The sequence below is a fragment of the Hoplias malabaricus genome, chromosome 14, assembly GCF_029633855.1.
Source record: "Hoplias malabaricus isolate fHopMal1 chromosome 14, fHopMal1.hap1, whole genome shotgun sequence".
In the NCBI taxonomy this organism is placed as follows: domain Eukaryota; kingdom Metazoa; phylum Chordata; class Actinopteri; order Characiformes; family Erythrinidae; genus Hoplias; species Hoplias malabaricus.
In genome coordinates, this window is record NC_089813.1 from 11,881,821 (window position 1) to 11,903,833 (window position 22,013).

The 22,013-nt window shown below is 42.1% G+C and overlaps 1 protein-coding gene across 1 annotated transcript in view; it reads left to right on the top strand.

Annotated features, from left to right (window-relative positions):
- Positions 1 to 22,013, top strand: part of plxnd1 (plexin D1) — an 87,139-nt gene continuing 65,126 nt past the window's right edge. Inside the window, exons 1-5 of the mRNA XM_066643365.1 lie at positions 1 to 959; positions 2,032 to 2,429; positions 10,822 to 10,998; positions 19,251 to 19,382; positions 21,673 to 21,773. Of these exons, the coding sequence (XP_066499462.1) occupies positions 86 to 959; positions 2,032 to 2,429; positions 10,822 to 10,998; positions 19,251 to 19,382; positions 21,673 to 21,773 (1,682 nt within the window). The 5' untranslated portion in view covers positions 1 to 85. The remainder of the gene's footprint in view (positions 960 to 2,031; positions 2,430 to 10,821; positions 10,999 to 19,250; positions 19,383 to 21,672; positions 21,774 to 22,013) is intronic.

Consider the following 22,013-nt stretch of genomic DNA (forward strand, 5'->3'; position numbering starts at 1 on the left):
GCTCACTTCTCTCCATGCTCGTCGTGCGCGTGCGGAGGAGCGCGCGGGACCCTCAGCTTTCCCACCGGGGATTATTTTCGTGACTATGTCGAGGACCGCGCCACTGCCTACGCTGCTGTTGCTTCTCCTTCTCCTCGCCGTGCCGCGCGGGGTCGGAGGGCTGCGCGTGCGCGACACCTTCAAGACGACGAGCGAGACGAACAACTTCGCGGTGGACGCGGGGTCGCGGCGTGTGTACGTGGGCGCCGTGAACGCGCTGTACCAGCTCAGCGAGGCGCTGGAGCCCGAGGCGCTGCAGCGCACGGGCCCGGTAGAGGACAGCGCACTGTGCCACGCGCCGCAGCTGCCCCATGCGCCCTGCGACCACGCACGGGTGCTCACGGACAACCATAACAAGCTGCTGGCGACGGACGGAGCGCAGGGCGTGCTCGTGGCGTGCGGCTCCGCGCACCAGGGCTTCTGCGAGCTGCGCAGCCTGGAGAACGTCACGCGCGTCGCCGTGCGCTTCCCGTCGGAGAACGGCATCGTCTTCCCCAGCATGATCAACGTGGCCGCGAACCACGCTAACGCCAGCACCACGGGGCTCGTGTTCCGAGTGCGCGGGGCTGCCTCTGGCTCTCAGGCAGGAGGACAGAGCACGCGCCTCCTGGTCGCGGCCACGTACACTGGCGCGGGCAGCGACTTCTTCCCGCGCAACAGGAGTCGAGAGGACCTGCGCTTCGAGAACACGCCTGAGATCGCCATCCGCGCGCTCGATGCCTCCGAACCCGCGCGCCTCTTCACCTACGACATCAACCCGTCCGAGGACAACGTGCTCAAGATCAAGCAGGAAGCCAAGGCGCGAAACAAGCTCTCGTTCGTGCACACCTTCGCGCACAACTTCTACGCGTATGTGGCCATGAACCGGGACGGCGCGAGCGGCGGGGGCGGAGGAGGTGCAGCGGCAGGAGGAGGAGGAGGTACACAGTCACTTTTCTCACACGGTAGTGGGACCAGTGTAGATTCGTTAATGGACTACAACAAAGCTTCTATCAAACACTTTGAGAAAAACTAGTACCTTTTGCTTCACTGTGGTGGTACCTACTTATTCAGCACCTTTAATTAGACCACAATCTTATTATTTGTAGATTTGTAGTATATATATAATGTACCTGGAGAATACCTTTTTCCTGAAAGTGTGTAACAGCTATTTATGGCTCTGATGGTTCTATGACAGCACGTGAAACCATTGGTTCTATTAACCATTGGATATTATTAATAATGTAGTTAGTTGAAAAGTTGGACATATATTTCCATAGAAATTGACCTGTAGAACTCATTATCTCACTTATAGAGAAGTAAGGAAGGGGATCTTCATGAGCAAAAAAAAACAAAACAAAAGAGAGAACCTTCGTGACTTCAAACCAAAAAAACAAAGAAAAGAATCACATGAATATTCCTTTTTATAAATAAAGAAAGGATAAATGAGTCACCTACATACAGCAGGTTTGACCAGCTTTCCATGGAAGCAGGCCTTAGCCTTCCAGTACATGAAAATATGACATGGCGGTCTTGATACTAAAGCTGCAGGGTGGCCTTTATCTGGCCCACACCTCCCTGTTTTCTTTGGCCTACTTGCTTCAAGATATGACAGAACTAGAGAGGACCACTCCTGCCTGCAACACGAGGGCCACCTAAACACCAAATTAGGGCCACGTGTCACTAGAAGTAACCTGTGGGGCTACTTTAGTCTCTCACTGCCAAGGCAGAAATGGGTTTTTAATATATGGGCCACTTTTGGTTCCCAAACAGTGTTCAGTACCGACAGCGGGCTAGCAGTGCTGCATCTTTGCCAGAAGTGAACACATTAAATGAAGCAGGTTTTCCCGCCTGCTGCTTCTTTTCCTGAGTTTTCAGTTCCACCTCAAGTGCTGAAGCAGCAATTCCCCGGCACCCAGATCTTCTGTCCTTGTGTATATGCCGATTAGTTGATTAATCGTCGATACGTTCACCCAGATGATCAACGGTCAGTATCTGTGTTCTGTCTTTCAGCCTCAGCTGGTGCTGGAGTCGGGAAGGAGAGTGAGCCCAACAGCGTGCTGGCGCGCATTTGCCTGGATGGTGAGACGTCACGGCGCGTGTCCGAGACCAGGAAACTCACGGAGTCCTACGTTCAGATGGGTCTGCAGTGCGGTGCAGCCGGGAACATGTACGGGCGTCTAGTGTCTGTGTTTGCCACGGAGAATTTGCAATCGGAGCCACTGCTTTTTGGTGTGTTCGCGAACCCAGGCAGCAGCGAGAGAGCACTGTGTGTGTTCCGCTTCGCAGAGGTGGAGCAGAGGATTCGTGATGCGCGCCACAACTGCTCCAGCGGACCCAATGGAGAAGTGCGCGTACTGGACAGTGTCATCCAGGGCTCGGGGGCCGAGTGCGTCAAGGCCAACGTCAGTGTAAGTGGACACGTTTCTGCTTGGAGAATTCTACCAAAGTTTGCATTTCTGAATGGGATTTAGGGAACGGGTCTTGGCATTTTTGCCCAGGGCGCTTATCATGGAAATGGCAAGGGACGACACTGAGACCTAGAACTCAGTAGTAGGTAATATAGGTCAGTATAATGTCACTGGCAGCTCCAGGGTTCTGGGGTTGTGGGTTCAATCCCTGCCTAGGGTTACAGTCTGCGAGGAGTTTGGTGGCTTCTTCATTTGTCTGCATAGGTTTCCTCCCTCAGTTCAACCACAGGTTGGTAGGCAGATTGGGTGTGTGAAAACGTCTATAAGAGTGAGTCTGTGGTTGACTGTGTGAGCGTGTAATGCCCTGTGATGTACTGACGCCCTGTCCAGGGTGTGTTCCTGCCTTGTGTCCAATGATTCCAGAGAGTCAGCGGTCCCACAGCTAGGCCTGTGACCGTCTTTGTTATGGGCGATATATTGTCCCAGAAATAATTGCGATAAACAATATTTTTGTAAATTTAAGACCATTTTATGACATTAACGTAATAAAAATAGAATTTAAAACATAGTTATTAATGATATTCAGGTATTGGCTAAAGAGTATAAATAATTCCTAAATACACTAAATAAATAAAACAGTCAAAATAAAAGCACAGTTTTTAATAATAGAGAATTTAAAGACTCTAAAGTATTGTTGACATCAATTCTTACGTAAACAAACACTCTAGTGAATATAACGGGCAATTCTGAGGTCAGCAAAAATTGTTCCGTACTATAATTCAGTAACATAATTGCTATGAAAGGCCTATCCACCACCAAATCAATCAATCGATGATTTTCACAATGCTTATTAAGTTGTTCACAGCAGTTAGTCGAGAATAAGCCTCAGACTAGTAACTGAATGGTAAGCCTAATGATAATGGGGTTAATGGATAATGGAGAGTCCGGTAGTGTGAAGCAGGAATGGTGTGGCACTGTGTTACTGAAGGGTTTTTAATAAAATGGGAGAGTGCGTTAAATATAGGACAGTGTATTAGATTTTACTCTTTTGGGGCGTTCCAGAGTTGCATTTAACACTCTTATCATTTCCCAGGATACATATTGGTTTTGCAGTAGTTGCTGAGTAATTGAAGAGTTATTTATGAATTATTGGACAATAAGTCTGTAGATTAGTAACTGAATAGAAGCCTAGAGTTTACAGGGCAGTCTCATGGCTTTTACTGAACACACAGTGCCTTTAGCTTGATATGTGGCAGTATCTGAGAGGTATTAGGAAATATTAAGACATATTATGGGATGGCACGGTGGTGCAGCAGATAGTGTCGCAGTCACACAGCTCCGGGGGCCTGGAAGTTGTGGATTCGAGTCCGGCTCCAGGTGGCTGCCTATGAGGAGTTTGGTGTGTTCTCCCTGTGTCTGTGTGGGTTTCCTCCGGGTGCTCGGGTTTCCTCCCACAGTCCAAAGACACATGTTGGTAGGTGGATTGGCGACTCGAAAGTGTCCGTAGGCGTGAATGTTGCCCTGCGAAGGACTGGGTGTGTTCCTGTCTTCTGCCCAATGATTCCAGGTAGGCTCTGGACCCACCACAACCCTGAATTGGATAAGCGCTTAAAGATAATGAATGAATTAATTATTTTAGCTGAATGGTGTGTTGAATATAACTGGACTGGGTTTTAATAGACAGTGAAATAGCCTTCAGTGAACTTTTTATATAGTGTTGGACACTGCTTGATATTATCACAGGGAAGATTGAAAAAAAACCCCACTCTATTAAACCTACCATTTAAATGATTTTGGTAATGCAGCTGTTCTGTCAAAGTATGTTTATAGAAACCGCTTCTAAACACTAGCTGAAGTAACCCAGTGTTTTTAATGGGTCAACTATTATACAGTATCACAATATCACATAATACCTTAATACCACCTTGTACGTGAGCTGCAATTACCACAGTACGTTAGTGTATATTCTCACGACCTGTGGCTCCTCAGTAGCGGTTAGTTTGGAAAGCGCTTTCTAATTGTAATCACTGCTTAAACGTTCCAGCACATGTTTGCATCCAGACCACTGTGTTTGTTTTATAGACTCACTTAAAGCCGGACTGAGTAGAACATGTTGCTCTTGGCAGCGAGGGGTTAAGTAAAGTGGCTGAGTGAGGGCTGTGTTTGAGACGCGGCCTGTGCGAGCGCTGTTTCCGCGCGAGAGGTCTGCCAAAGCGCGCAGAGGTTATGGGAAGAGCGCGAGGAGCATGATGCTGCTTCCTCATACACAGCCCTGAGCTGCCCAGCACTCACAATCTGAAAGCTTTACCTCTTTCTAAATGTCTGCCTCCGATGAATTCTGTGTTTTAAATGAATGAATTGTGAGGTATTTTAGGTTATGTAAGGCCTCGGTTAAAGGAAGAGGTGGGTAGAGTAGGCCTTAACCAATGCTTGAATCAAATAATGCCCTGAAAGGACTAAACAAACAACATGAGTAGGAGTAAACTAGAAGGTCGCTTCAAAGGCTAAATAACATAAGCGCACCTTCTTCACATTCAGCACATTCTGAATCTGTCAGCATAGCTACTGGAGTTTGTCTGTGCTTCTCATTTTGGTATAAAAAAATAAATTGTACATTCTAAAGCTAAAAAATGAGAATGAGCCACAACAAAAAGTCCAGGTGCTGAAACAAAGGAATAAAGTTGAAACCAATTAGAGGAAATAAATGTGAATAAAAATGGAACTGAAAATGTAGATTTCTGTCTACCCACATACTCACTACTCAGGGCATTTCTGCAGTCAAGGGTAATGCTAGGGACTTTTGACCCTGTTTGCAATAGTAACAGCTTCTATGCTTCTGGGAAAGCTTGGAATATTGCTGTGATTATCTGATCATGTTAACTGTAAGGAACTGTAGTGAGGTTAGTTCCAGATCACAAACATCATTCCAAAATATTGAATGGAGAAAGCAGTTCCACTGCTTCACTGCCTGATGCTGGGGGTCTAATTCCACTCTAGCCCACATATGTAGTCATAGTATTGGAAAATAAAAACAGTTTCCAGGTACTAATAAAAAGCAGAGTTGAGTAGAATAGGTACTATATAGTGGTAAAGCACTAATAGAAGTAGTAGTAGTAGGTGTCATGAAAGAGGGCAAACCTTTTTTTCAGGTTTTTGTTATATCAATATAAGCACTCTCTCAATCTTTGTCTCCTTGGACATGATAGAGTTAAGATTGCATTTGGCCAGTCAAATAGACTCAGAGTGGAAGGAGGAAACGAAGACTGTTAGGAAGAGCTGGGAATTTCATGTTCTCTCTGAAATCCCCTTTGAGAAACCCCTGTGCTGTGCTATCATTTACAGGGGAAAAAAAAGCATTCGTAGGCGTTGGTGGATAATGTAATCAAGTGGGTATTCAAAATCAAGGACGCAGAGCACAGTGAGTAAGCTCAGTCATACTGAAAACATGGTGGGTAGATACTTTTGGGCAGTAGTAAAGAGAAACTAAGGCCTGTCACCTGCCCGGTCTGTTTGGACGTTGTTGTGGAGGTTTTCATTAAGAGTGCACATGATAATCTTTGAACAAATCACTACTACTCCTCCGTGTGTACAGTTCTCATTCTTCTCTTTGTACAACACTTTATATAAGTATATTACACCAAGACCTTTTTTATTACATCAAAACCAAACATAAATGAACTGAAAGAAGCTATAGCAACTAAACCCCAGCACATGCAAACCCCATGAAACTTAGCAGATTTGGGCCAGTACTTGGACGGGAGGAGACCTCATAGGAAAGTTTGGTTGGCTGCTGGAGGTGTTGGTGGGGACAAAAGGGGGCACTGTCCCGGTCACTGTCTGGATCCCAGTGCCATAGAGGAGTGACAAGTGGCTTTGTTTTTCAGAAGAGACTTGAACCTGAGGTCATTAAACATCTCCCTATTGTCCCCAAGTATGTACAGTGCTTTGTGGGTCTAGAAAAGTGATATATAGGTGTAATTATCTGTCTAGCTATCTGTTTAAAATGTATATGGATATAATATATTATATTCATTAGCATGCCAAAATGGGCTAAGCTCAAAATGGCAAATCAAAAAGCTTCTCTTTTTCAAGAAATTGGCAGAAATGAAACAAACTTATATAGAGAATATATATATATATATATATATATATATATATATAAGAGAGTTACATAAATCAGAGGCAAACAAACACTACTTTGTGACCTCAGCCCTACTGAATGATAGTCTGGCAATCTACATTCAGTGCTCATTCAGTTGGAGCTAAATCTTCTTGGTCTTCTTTGTTATGAACATTGTTTGGATGTAGTTCATAGGTAAATTTAGCAAAAGAAATTATATTGGCAATATTGGTCTGAAACATTTTAATTATTCCCCACATCATTCAGCTTTTATGTATTCATTTTTTATACTCATACCTTGTTGAAAGCTTTCCTACATTTGATAAGTTAACAAACATTTCCAAACTAGCTTTTTAATATATTCATATTACGTGTTTTTTATTTATTTTTTAACATTTTTTAACATAGCATTTTTGTGTAACATAGGCGGTACAGTGTCTTGGTGGTTAGCACATTCGCCTCCCATCGCTGGTATCTTGTGTTCAAGTCCCATCTGGGTGGAGTTTCCATGTTCTCCCTGTGTCGGCGTGGGTTTCCTCCGGGGTCTCTGGTTTTCTCCTACAGTCCAAAAACATGGAGGTTAGGTTAATTGGCTTCTCTCATAACTGTCCTGGTGTTAGTGAATGAATGTCTGTATATGTGGGAGTGAATATGTGTACCCAAATATGGATTGGCGCTCTATATTGGGTGAAACCATAGTGCCCAATGCAGTCCTCTAGGTGGATGGTTGTTCCTGGTTGAGAGTATACTGTGCGCGTTTGGCAGTCACTTCTCGTCAGTGTGGGTGTGTGTGTGGATTGAGTGTTGCATGGAATGGCTTTCTGAGCAGTGTTGATTGTAAAAAGCATCCTTGGGTATCTAGAAAGGCACTATGTATGTGTAATATATAAAATATAATTGTAATTCCAATTCATTTGTCATTTTATGGTAATTATTGCGTAGTATTAAAAATCACAATTGTAATTTTATAAAAAAAAAGGATTTGAATACAGTGACAACTAAGATCTACTTAATTATTAGGATATTTTTGTTGAATAAAATGAAAATTGTAAAAATAAGACCAGTTATTCTCTGTGGGGTTAAAATAAGGCATCTAACCAGAACAAAACATGTGTCTGATGGACAAGCCACATCTTGGTGGTGTTTGCAATGTGAGCACCACCACGATGTATTTTTCTTGTTGACCACAGCGAGCACCACAATGTATTTTTCTTCTTGAAAAATAACCTCTAGCTGGTCTTCTTTAGAAAGCAAATGTGCAGTAGAGCTATAAGCAAGTTGTGTTCATCCCAGCAGTGTTCTATCTAATATTTATTGTTTAGCTTGATGTTTTACCGTTTCATAATTGGAGCCATATTTATTCACACATAGGAGTGTACATTCAATGCTTCATTTTTTATTTTAACATACTTAGTTATGTAAAATTAGCTGGTTTGGCCGAACAAGAGGCTGTTGTGGATTCAAGTTAACTAGTAAAAATGGTGCTGGATTCAAACTTCATGGCGGTTTTAAAACCATTGGTGAACAGATGGTCTCCAAACGATACCATATGCTCTTACTGTATGATGCTGAAATGCCGTTATCAGAAACACATGGTGGCCTGGCATGAGCTTGAGCGGGGTCTTTTTATTTTAATTCAGGCTTAAGTCTTATGTACACATGCAGTCATAGGGATGCGGTTGCCTCACGTTTTCCAGAAGCTCTTTCCTCGCAGTTTAATTCTCACAAACTGAGATTGTGGCCTCAACAGAGACCAGTTTGTGAGGGGGTGGACGTTCATTACTCAGTGAACTCACACATACGTCTAGGGTTTTGTACCTTGTCAGGACAGTGGGTTCTTAAAGTACAGTGCAAATGTCTTACACTATGTATGGATTTACTCACAAAACACTGCTGAGATACCTATAAAAATAATATAAATAATGCACAGAATTATGCACGTGAAAGAGAAGGAACACATTTCTGACTTTAAAGTGCCTTGTAAAGAAAGTTTATTTCAAGTAATTTGGGACCATTTCTGTTGGTTTATGAAATATTCACAAGGGCAACGGTTGTAAACAAATTTAAAGGATATGATCTTGATAGAGGTGTGTTAGCAGCAGTATGCAGTTCCTAAAAGGCTGTTAAAATGTAAATGTCTTTAAACAAACACACATATACACACATACAGTACTGTGCCAAAGTCAGAGACCAGTCTTCAAAAACCAGAGATTAAAATTGTTTAAAAATACAGAGTAAATGGGACTCCAAGGAACTATGCAAAACAGGGTAGGCAACCATCAGATAAAGAGTACTTAAAGCTTTCATCTTTGCGTGTTAAGAGAAAATCAAGCTCTGTTCTTGCTGCGCATCTGAATAAAAAAGGTGTTTCTGTCCCTCCTTCCACTGTGAGGAGACAACACTCTAGGTCTCAGAGGATGTGTAGCTGTGAAGAAGCTGTTACTGGGAAGAAGAAAAAAAGCAAATAGGGAAATAGATAAAAAGGGGTTTGAAAATCAAACAAAGAAGCTGCTGGTGTTCAAAGAACAATGGACTGGCCCAAGACCTCAATCTCTTTGAGTGTTTTTGGGACGGCTTTGATCACGAGGAGCAGAAAATGGAACCAAAGCCTGAACTTTGGAGAGTTGGGGAAAAATAAAAAATACCCCCCTCTCTAAAAAAAAAAATCCTCAGACTTTTGCACAGTAATGTATTTACATACTCAAACACACAGAGGTACCTGTATGTCATCGGCTCTTTCATCTACTCAATAATCAACAACATGAGTATCATCAAACATTTCTGAAGATCATCACAGTATTTCCTCATAGCTTATCCCACCATAAATAAACACACCCCACCATCCTCCTTGCTGTCTCGCTCAGCTTGTGTGTGAACAGTCACTGGTCGTGAGTCATGCTGCAGGTTTTTAAAACGTCGAGTGAAGTGTGACCAGAGGAATTTTTATTTGAGCATGTAGCGTATCTGAAAGTCCTTCAGGCTTTTGATAAGTGCTTTAAGAAACTCGTGGGAAAGCCTCACCCACTGAGTCGCGCTCTCTCTCTCCCCCCTCAACCAGCCATGAAGTTTCCCTACTAACTTCTCCACTCATGCGAAAGAATAAATATTCCTCCTTTTAGCAGACTGCTAATGGATCATTCCATCCGTGATCCTAAATTATATGCTGCGCTGCAAGCGTGCTCGGCTATGTAGGTAAATGAGACAAAAGGTTGACCTTTCCTTACAGTCTGGCTGCTTAAAACAATAGCCGAATCAGCCTGGTGTACATGAGAGAACCTGATGCAAACCCTTGCAAAATAAGGAGGGTTATGATAATGAATCAAAGTATAGTGAGGCAGGTGAATGCAGTGATTCACTACTGTCATTTTTTAAATTCTGGTGTAGATCTGAATAGATTAAGGTCAACATAATTAGAAAATTGGGAACACAAATAGTTAATTTCTTTGGTTTTGTTGAAACTTAGCACATTTAAAGATGAACGTGGGCCTTGTGAATTGAATTCATTGTATGCCTTAATTTCACTAAGAACTAAACTAATTTTCTATGTGTTCGAATGTTATTTTGGAGATCTTGAGCCTACCAACGCACAAAGGATGAATTTAAACAACCCAGTCAATTTTCTGTGAGCTGTCTAGTTAGAAATCACGAGACGGCATGAGTCTTTATGATACTGTGAAGATATTTTAGAGTTGTCCCCCCTGCTCATCCAAGTCTCTCCGATCACATTTCCGAGGGTGCAAAAACAAGGTTAAACCAAACAAAAAAACAAACCCAACACAATCATTAAAGAATAAATCTGCTGACAACAAGAATGGAGACGAAAGAAAACAGAGCAAAAATGGCTAATATTCAGAGCTTCTGCTCTTGCGCTGAACTGAGCTGTGGCTAATTCTCTTTTAAAACTGCAGGCGCTGAAACAGGTCATTTTGTCCAAAGTATGTCACAGATGTTTCATTAAGACCCCAGGACTGTGATAACCTGTGGAAAAGGGGTATAATGCCTCACTTTTAAATCACAGTTGCAATATTGGTAAAAAGGTTTGCAATATCATACACTTCCCAATATATCTCGTTCAATTGTATACAACGGGGCATATAACTACAGCTGATCTGCTTATTTCTACTCTAGTCCCTACTGTATTTAGCTTAGTGCTAAAGTGTTTAACTGTTGTTAAATGAATTTACTCTATTGTGTTTATTGTCTATTTGTACTTCTGTTTGTTGCTTTTGTGTGTAGATGTTGCAATTTATGACTGTTTGTTTACTTTCTCAGCCTCAGCCAGAGCTGCTGAACTGTGGGGCAGCCCACCTGCAACACCCACTTGCCCTCCAGAAGCCCCTCAGGGCTATTCCTCTGTTCAAGGCATACGGCCTCAGTTCTGTCGCTGTGGATGAGGTCCACAACCACACAGTAGTGTTCCTGGGGACTATCAACGGGTCGCTGCGCAAGGTAAGACTGAAATACTAAAATCTAAATAAAGTTTCTCTGTGAAATAAAAGGGTATTATTGTCCATCTTATGGCCAGAGTATTGTGTAGGCTGGATGATTCTCATTTTGGGTAAATCTTGCATAAGCATTACCAACCCCAAACAACACAAGGCTGATGGGGCTTGTCACACCGGATGGCTTTAACAACCCCGTGCTCTTCAACAGTTTCTCTCTCCCTCTGCATAGTAGAAACTAAAAATAATTGTACAATTAAGCTAGTTTAGCTGTCAGGATGTCTGTTACCTGCTGGTTTGTTTGTCCGTTCGTCCATTCGTGCCCATCCAGCTGTAAAGTGAAATAGAGCCTCACCTTTGCTGACACTTATGAGCTGGATAGTCTTCCTGGAGGCCGCACGGTGGTGCTGCAGATATGGTTTCTGTCACACAGCTCAAGGGTCCTGTGGTTGTGGGTTCAAACCTCACCTCAGGTCACTGTCACATGTCACTCAAGACTTCAAAATATTTCAAAAAACACTAGGCAAGAGTTACAGGTCACTTTTACAGCACTGACCTGCAATCAAGGGTGGGTGGGGGTGGTTTTCTACCCACCGACAAAAGATATTTTTGTTGTTTTTTCTCCGCATGACTCGACTTGGCTCGGCATGGCTTTTCACGCCTAAAGCTAGTCAATTTACCAATTTATAGCACAGCTCCCCCGTGAGGCAGTGACGTCGCAAAACCCTGTGTCTATCGGGAATTTGAAAACCACACCAACGGTAAATTTAGAAGCCGTTTACCCATCATGTATTCACGTGTTGTTTTTATTTTTTGGACTGTACACGGCTCTGTGCCCCAGTTCTCACAGATCAATTTTACTTGTTGCACGTTCGGCTTTCGCTGGAAATTTTCGCAGGCCATACTCCTAAGGAGCATATATATATTTTTATAAATCAAAAAACCTTGAAGGCGGCACGGTGGCGCAGCAGTTAGTGTCTCAGTCACACAGCTCCAGGGACCTGGAGGTTGTGGGTTCGATTTCCACTCCGGGTGACTGTCTGTGAGGAGTTGGTGTGTTCTCCCTGTGTCTGCGTGGGTTTCCTCCGGGTGCTCCAGTTTCCTCCCACAATCCCAAAACACACGTTGGTAGGTGGATTGGTGACTCATAAGTGTCCGTAGGTGTGTGAGTGAATGTGTGTGTGTGTCTGTGTAGCCCTGTGAATGACTGGTGCCCCCTCCAGGGTGTATTCCCGCCTTGCGCCCAATGATTCCAGGTAGGCTCTGGACCCACCGCGACCCTGAACTGGATAAGGGTTACAGATAACGAATGAAAATGAAAACACCTTGAGGTAATGTAATGTGCTGCCATTGTGAGTCCAATAAAAATAAACGTGGAGGCATTTCATGCTCTGCATGGTTTACAGGACACGGTTTAGTACCAACTCTGCACAGTTGGAACCTGGCGTGAGCAGCGACTGAAATAATACCTGGTTCCAGGGGCCAGGTACCAGATTTGTCTAGTGGAGTAGAGTCGTGTAGGTTCCATGCAGTGGAAAAGCACCAGTAGAGCAATATCTGCTGAGCTGAGCCTGGAGTAGCAATCACAGACGCTCTATTATCTTTAATATCTCAAATGACTGGGAATTAGCAAGGACTGGAGTGAAAGCAACTGGCCAACATCAGCTGTGAAACTTCATATAGGGCAAATTTAGTGGAGGGGGCGTCTGCAGTGGTCTTGGGGAAATGTGGCCTTGTTTTTATTCTTTTTTTTCCTGCTCCTTAAACAGATTAAAGTGTTTGGTGGTTGTTGATGAGGGAAATTAGGAGCGTGACACTGAACAGTGCATACCACCAGCTGACAAACTATGGTTTAAAACATATGTCGTAGTGCAGCTGATGTAAGCCTGCTTTGTGTTAGTCACTGTGTGTGTGGTTGTGTGTGTGTTTGAGAGAGCGATAATGCGCATATGTGTGAATATGTCCTTGAATGAATTAATCCTTAAGCGTTTTCTGAGGTCTATGAAACAACGTTTGGTCGTCCTGCCTTTTTTCTTTCGTGTCTGTAAGAATTTTTGTTGTGTCTAACATCTTCTCATAGGGGGCTCTTTTAACAGATCCCTGCAGAGTCCAGACTCAGTTCAGGCTTTTAACAAGACAAAGAATGGGCCAGGTGGGCTGCGGTTATGGAAATGTAATGCTTCTTTAGAGTATATTAGTGTAAAGAACGTGATACCATATTTAATGACCTTTTGACCTTTTTGATTCTGTTTAAGGGGCTCTATCTCTCCCTCTTTCATACACAAACACACAAACACACCCCTACCTTTTACACTGCTGCCAAAAGAACACTCAGCAGAACTTCAGTCTTGAAGCCATCTGCAGGCACCCTGCCTTCAGAGAAGGGGGGAAAAATATTCCTTAATTAGGCGAAATTCCAGCGCTGTGTCTCATTCCCGTATGGAATCACCTCTTAGTGGGAGCTTCAAAGGAGGAAAAAGCCGCGGAGGGTCGCTCAGCAGCATCGGAAAAATTCTATTAAAAGTGGGAGAGGCCCGTGTGAGCGAGGTTATTGTGTTATTCCATTGTTTTGAGGAGGCTCATTCGTCTCGTGAGAGAGAGGGAGACAGAGCGGGAGAGAGATGGGACCTGTTTGGCTGCAGGGTGTCATGTTTTAGTCCAAAAAAAGCCTTTTTGTTTCCATGCCAGGATCTGGAGATGTCTGCTGGTAGAGTAATTGCTTCCCTCAATTGCATGAGCCTGGAAGTAAGGTGTGTGTTTGTGTGTGTGTCTGTGTATGTGTGTGTATGAGGTTTGGTGTAGGCGTGCTTGTGTGTGTGTGTGTGTGTGTGTGTGTGTTAGTGCATGCGGTGAAGTTTTGGGCAATTATGAGCATGGGCAGCAGGCACAAATAATGGACAGTAAAATATGCCGCCCAGAGAAGTGTGTAAGTGTGTGTGTGTGTGTGTGTGTGTTGGTTTTGTACATTTTTAGGATGAAAAAACCCTGCTAAAAAAACTAAACTAGGCACTTTATCTGTACAGGGAAACACTAATATTACAGTAAATACTAATTACATAAAAAAAAGTTGTATTTTTGCAGCTTTAGAATCATTGTGTTGCTTCACTGACCCGTAATATGGAAAATACAGCCTTGCTATGAGCTCATCACTGCTGAAAATGCACTATGTAACTTCAAGAGGAAGTTAGGAAGCCATCCCCCTTCCTCCTCTCTCCCCCTTGATTTCACACTCCTTAAAGGAACAGTTTTTTGTTTGTTTGTTTGTTTCATTAAAAGTACAGCTTTGAAATGATCGTGATGGGTCACTCCAGGTGAATATGACAATAGGACATACCCTGGGCTCAGCACTGCAGAAACTGCACTATGTAACTTGGCAGGAAGGTAGGAATGCACACTCATTGGGCGGCCAGTCTGTTGCTGTGAGAACACCGGTGTTCTTGTAAAATTTCTCACAGTTAAAGCTTTTTTAGCTACAAACCTTTTGAGAAACGTTGTTTTGATTTGTTTTCTCACAGGAGAACGACAGATAGTTTGATTGTCTTATAGATCAAAGTTTTAAATGATATTTTCTGATGTTGACAGTGTTGTTGGACTGTTCTAACTGTTGTTAGTTTTTTCCTTTATTTTAATGATGTTATGAACTGTAGTTTTAGATTTTATCTCATTCAACCAATATCTGTATAAATGACTCCTAAAATGCACATAACTGTATGTAATTTAATTGTGACATATTGTCTAACATCCAGATATTGTATAAAATCAAACCTGTGTGTGTGTGTGTGTGTGTGTGTGTTTACCCCGCAGGCAGTTGTATGGCTGCTCTAATGGTTGTGGTGGTGTATGTAATGTAATTATGAAGGATGAGTTGGGGATGTGTTAGTGCAGTCAGATTGAGTTACAGCTCCACCACTGCTCTCCATTCCAGTCTCCAAACCTGATCATACAACTACACATACTCTCCCCCCCCCACCCCTCTCTCTCTCTCTCTCTCTCTCTCACACACACACACACCTTCTTTTGTTTCATTGTTTAATTGTCTCCTCTGTTTCTCTTCCTTGCTTTTCTATTTCTCTTTACTAATGGAATGTACAGAGCAGTTTAATTGCATCCTCCTTGTATTCAGAAACCATGACAGCAGCTTAAAGTGGATGGCTATGATTGTGGGGAAACACATTTTTATTTTTTTGTTTGTTTACGTTCAGAAACTCAGCGTTATTTAAGGTTGAACGGTGTGTTTGAGAGGAAACAACGACTGTTGTTTGTACGCTGATGAAATGTAAGTGGTCTGTAAGTTTGAATTACCACAGAAGCTCATTTGTAACTCCAGTTGTTTAGTTTTGTGGCACTTTCCAGCGAATGCAGTTCAGCCATCTCTCGAGTTTATAGACACTTCGACCTTAAGTAATCGGAAACAGCACAAATATACCAATATTACCCACCTTTGGGGCGTAATTACCCATTCCTGTGGAGCAGGAATGGAGCAATATCCTCATCTTGGTTCATGTTTTTTAATGTTTGGAGCTCCCTCCGTTGTCTAATAAAACGACAGATGTCTGCCATGACTGGAGAGAGAGAGGAAGCCTAGCATAGTGGACCGTGGAGATTTGTTTTTGTGTTTACAGACACTGGGGATTCATAAACACATTAAACCAATTTGCACCACACAAACAGAGCGGAAAGCTAGGTAGCCTAATGAAGATTACAAAGTCTTCAGTCCCTACTAAAGTGAAGAATGATGATACACACGTTTTCTCGCACGATTACGTGAGCGCACAAGACTTTTTTTAAGTACATTTCTCTCACTGTAATTGTACTGTATCCAGGGCTATGGAGAGTGCAGTTACCTTTTTTCCTGTATTTTTACGATATTATTCTGAGAATTCTACCTGTACTTTGTATTTTTATCTATCTATCTATCTATCTATCTATCTATCTATCTGTTATTTTTGCAGTTTGTTTTGCTGATGAATAAATATAAGTGGATGTTGGAGGCTGTGTAGTCAGGGGTGATTACTCTGGAGGGCAGGATGCTTTTTTTGGGTTTGTTCTGTTCTACCACCATAGCCCCCACAACCCGGCCCACTCACTGAGTACTGGCGACGACCCTGACACCTCTCTCTCTCTCTCTCTCTCTCTGTCCCACTCACCCACTCTCTCCTGCTCCCTCTATCCAGCTATCTGTCTTCCCATCTGTCGAACCATCTACATCCATGAGGAATATCCGTCTCCCTCTATTCATCTAGTCCTTCCTTCAATACACTCCTTCCATCCATCCTTTCTTCCATTCATCTTGCAATGCCTTACACTGCACTCCTCAGCAAATCCAGGGACCAGGACAGAAACTCATCAGAGCTTTTTATGAGCATGAGTGTTCCCTCTTCAGTATCCTCCTCTTTTCACCTCTCTCCATCACTCTCTTCTTTTTTTTTTGTCCTGTTTGTCTTTATTCCACGTTCCTCTGTCGCTCCTGTTGACAAACTGTCTGAACAAAAAAGGGCCTTTGATTAGAGAATCTCTCTCTCACTCACTCACACACACACACATGCACACACACACACACACACACACACAGACACACACATGCTCGGCCTGTTGCAGCTGAGTGACTTTGAAAGAAAGGGCTCTTTGATGTGCTGCTAGCGAGACACACTGACCCCGTAGCCGAGCAGGTGTTGGAGTGTGTATTTTCTGTGTCCGTGTGTGTGTTTGTGTGTTATGTGACTTTGCTGATCTTTCAGCTCCTCCACTACTGCTACTTCAGTGCGCTACCTGGCCATCTGGAATCTATCCTTGTCAGATACTTACTTTCTGTCCATTTGTTGTCCATAGAAGCAATCAGAAAGCATTCCCTTTATTCCCCAGTGAAACTGCGTCCTGCTCGCTCTGAAACTAAAGCTCTATCCCCTCACTCCAGGGATGTAGTGCACAGAGGCCATTGTCGTACAACATAAGGCACAGAACCGTATCATTTCTCTCAACAAGTAAAAACAGCATTAAAGTTACCCACAGTGTTTTATGATTGTGATGTTTATAAAAACAAATCAAATCTGGAATCACGTCCCTGTGGCATGAATAGTTTGAAAAAGGTTATTTAGAGGCATTTAGAAGTGAATTCACGTTGAAATGAATTTCTAGTTATTTTCTCCATACCTAAAACCCAGGGAAAACTCAAAAGACACTGGTGGTTTGGGGCAGTAAATGAAATGGGTGTATTTGTGTTGTGAGTGTGTGAGTCAGTTTATGAGTGTGTGTCACCCTGCAAAGGACTGGCACCCCCTTCAGTGTGTGTTACTGAGGGTAGGCTCCGGACCCACCGCGACCCTGAACCTGAATGAATGAATGAAATGACGACCTCTGGTTGCTGCCACAACCACTGTAAAGAGATCCCATTAGATGTTGACATTTAGCGAATATAATGGTGTGACCATTAGCTAGTGCTTAGAAATGCACCTCCAATGTCCCGCCCCCGAAATGAAATCAAGATTTTAATTGGTTATACCCCTGAGTCAGAGTCAGACTATGGGCCTGGTCATTCCTAGAGGTCAGGAGCCGATCTGGAGCAGTTCAAGGGACTATTTTTTTAAACCAAGTGGGTGAGCATCACCCTGTTACTTCCAAAAGTGCTGGGTCAAATGTTTGCTTACCCCAGTGTTTCTGATTAATCTTATTAGTTATATTTTAGTAGACTGTCTTTTCATTGGGCAGCACAGTGGCGCAGCAGGTAGTGTCACACAGCTCCAGGGACCTGGAGGTTGTGGGTTCAATTCCCGCTCCGGGTGACTGTCTGTGAGGAGTTGGTGTGTTCTCCCTGTGTCCGCGTGGCTTTCCTCCAGGTGCTCCAGTTTCCTCCCACAGTCCAAAAACACATGTTGGTAGGTGGATTGGCAACTCAAAAGTGTCTGTAGGTGTGTGTGTGTGTTGCCCTGTGAAGGACTGGCGCCCCCTCCAGGGTGTATTCCTGCCTTGCGCCCAATGATTCCAGGTAGGCTCTGGACCCACCGCAACCCTGAATTGGATAAGTGGTTACAGATAATGAATGAATGAATGTCTTTTCATTCATTCATTTATCTTCTGTAATGGCTATACACACACACACACACAAACACACACACAACTTTGTTGTTAGTGCTCAGAGAATGCATTTGTCTTTAATAAGAATCGTAACTCCATTGCATTACCTCATAGTTGCAGCTTGTAAAAGAGAACATGTGCGTTTAACAGATGAAAGCAGAATGAAAACAAGATGAACATAAAATGCTTTATGTCCTCATTTCCATTCTTATTTCATCATATGTTCTGGCATTAAAGATCTTTCTTGGAATAATTTGCCATTTTGTTGCTACTTAATTGAGCATAATGTTTATTTCATACTCTTTCAGCTCTCATACAATTGTACACACACACACACACACACACACACACACACACACATATACATACATCTTTGAAATGAGACAACTTCTATTTTCTCATGAGATTAATGCATGTGTGGGGTCAACTTTGCTGGATTCTATCACTAACACAAGCAAAACAAAGCTAGGAAAATGCTATCATTAGGTTTTCTCTTTGTTGGTATAAGGTACTGTTTTCTACCAGGTTTTTAGGACTTTTCCTCCACACTAATGTATTAAACCCATGGGTCAGTGACAGGCTCGTTCATCTGAAATATAACTCCACATTAACGGGGTGTGCTTCAGAAACTGTGTTTGTATAAATGAGTTTATTCACACATGACCAACACTCTAAACCCTCTAAAGTCCTCACCGTTGATGTTGTAGTTACATGATCATTTTACGTTTAATGCAGAGGAATGTATTAAGAACGGGATGAATGATCTCTCTTTGTTTGTTTTGTTTTTTCTTTTATTTGACCACTAACAAATGTAGCTGGATGTTGATGTGAAATGGGCCCAGGGTAAAAATGATTTTCATGATCTGTTATTGTGAATTACCCCTGGATATGTTTTTTACAGCCAGAGTTGCATTTAACTCAATAATCAGCCATTTACTTCACTTCACTTGGATCCCAGAACAGCAATTATCACTTTTCCACCGCTGGATCATTTTACATCTTAGTGCCGTTTCAGAGTGTCACATCTTAGCAGCTATTTTAGCAAAGTGTTAAAAGCCACACTCTTTTCCTAATCACTGATTCATTGTACAGGTAATTAGTATTATGACAGTGTTTTTAATAACCCCCGTCTTTTGTTCTGCATCACGTGATCTAATGTAATACATACGTCTTTTCATTTCCCGACAGCTGTCTCTGAGGGGGAATTTCTCAGTGGCCAATCAGTGGTCTCTGCGGCTTGCTGCTGGAGAATCGGTGCATCATATTATGACCTTTGACCCCAACGACAGAAACAGATTATATGTCATGACCACCCGTCATGTGAGTATTACACTTATCTGGATTAACAGCTTTATTATACTCCAGAAATAAACAATTATTTTATTTTGCAATTATGTATTTGTGTTTTATTTTTATTTTTATTTATTAATTTAGCTCCTAATATTATTAACATTTTTTGTGCATCAGAATAATATATTCAGCCTTTATGCCTCTTAAAATTTATGATTGTCCAGCCATGTGCTGTATGCAGCTTAACTAAACTATTAAAAATTGTAGTTCACTCAGTTGGAAATAATAATTATTAAAATAATTAATAAAATATACGGGCGGCATGGTGGTGCCGTGTGTGTCTGTGTTGCCCTGTGAAGGACTGGCGCCCCCTCCAGGGTGTATTCCTGCCTTGCACCCAATGATTCCAGGTAGGCTCTGTACCCACCGCGACCCTGAATTTGATAAGCGGTTACAGATAATGAATAATATATATTAAATAATCTTGTTTCAATTGATCAAGTCTTGTGATTCAACTCTAAGAAAAATATCAAAATGTTTTTTATTTATAATAATATTTATTTGATTAGAATGTAAAAATAAACTTGAATTCACTGACAAATTTGTCCAAGAATCAACCCTAACCTTAGGTTATACAAGTATTCAATAATTATAAATAACATAACAGACATCTCCAAAAACACACGTTGGTAGGTGGATTGGTGACTCCAAAGTATCCGTAGGTGTGAGTGTGTGAGTGATTGTGTGTGTGTGTCTGTGTTGCCCTGTGAAGGACTGGTGCACCCTCCAGGGTGTATTCCCGCCTTGCGCCCAATGATTCCAGGTAGGCTCTGGACCCACAGCGGTTACAGATGAATGAATGAATGAGTGAACAGACATCTTCAGCTTTAGATAACTTTCAGTACAGGCTTGTCCTAAATTATACAGTCTTTATGTGCATCATGTACTGCACACCATATTCAAATATGATACAGGCAGTTATTGTTAAAGATTTGTGTCGTCTGTGTTTCTTCAACTTTTCAGTCATTGTAATAATCAGTCATCAGTCATTTGACAGTCATCATTAAATCAAAATTATGTTCCAGTTATAGCCAACATACGTATACTATACATCACTCAATTAAATCCTAAAAGAAACCAAGGCAGAGTCTGTGCCAAAGGAACACACACACACACACACACACACACACACAGACCAAGAAAGAGAAGAATCAATATAATTAGATTATGGAGAAAGTAATTCATCTTCATATGCGTGTGGCTTTCCACAGCAGACACGCATGTGAATCCAAAATGCACATTAATTACCCCAAATATCAGATTATATTTATCAATAACTTTGTCCAATTCAATTACCTTGATCAATTAAGACCCAGAATATGATTACATTGTCAGTTACAGCCTATGTACCTTCGATTTTAAAAACGTAGATTATGCTTTAACCTTATTTCCATACTGAGATATTATTTAAGAGAGACTGCAGATTCAGATGGTTTCGACCAGCCTTTCATGTGGCCCTGCTTATTCTCTCTCCCTCATACACACACCTTCTTATAGTGGATTTGTTGTGGGTGTAAAGTGTGAAAAGAGGTTGTTAGGCGTGTCAAATGTGAGGAGGGAAGAGTGGGGTGTGAAATTGAAGGTGAATGCGCAATCGTGTGAAAGACCAACGTGTGAGCTCAAGACACGACTGCACTAAGCTGAAGTTTGACCTGACAAACTGTTTAAACATATGCTCTGTGTGTGTGTGTGTGTGTGTGTGTGTGTGTGTGTGTGTGTGTTTGTGTGTGTGTTTGTGTTGGTCTTAAGTGTCGCTGATTGTTGAGTATGTGCCACTCTCTATTACTGTCATCAAATTTACTTCAAATTAATATAACAAAGAGGGATTCTTCTAAGTCATTTTTTGTCAAGAAATGCCGCCATTTTGACTTGTCTGGACGGGATAATACTTATATAGGGACCTTCTCTTTTCTCAAATTCTGCTTGGAGCCGTTCAGATTGGCCATGTTTTAGTTTTTAAGGCTGAATAAGTGTCATATTGTTTTATGAGTGGGAATCACAGGTTATAAAGCTACAGATCTACTTAATATTTCATGGCGATATGATCACATACAAAGCATGTTTTTTTAACATAGCTCAGTAATTTTAAGGTTGTCCAGATGTTTTTTTGTAAAAACCCATTATTAAATGTGAATGTGACAGCAGCAGTATGTGTGTATTCACTCTATAATGTGTGCCTACAGCTGATGAGCAGTTTTAATATTCATTAATATGTGTTCATTAACATCGTGCTAATATTTACTTTGGCATTTCTGTGTAGATCTTCAGGGTCCAGGTGGCGTCATGTAATCAGTACACCTCATGTGGCGAGTGCCTTAGCGCCAGTGATGCTTACTGTGGCTGGTGCACCCTGGAAAGCAGGTAAGACTTCATGATATCTGTAAATTCGTACATCAGTGCAAGCATGGTTTTAAGCTGTGTTCAGTGTAGTCTACTTTTTTTTGCTGCGTTATTCTTGTAAACTGAGGGGGCAACGGTTTACAAGAATAGCAGTGGGTGGATTTTTCGTGTAGATAAGCATAAATTTGATTATATAAACAGGTTTTTGTGATATTCTGCAATGTTATTGCAGTAAAAGTTTTTGAGGGTGAAACTTGTAGG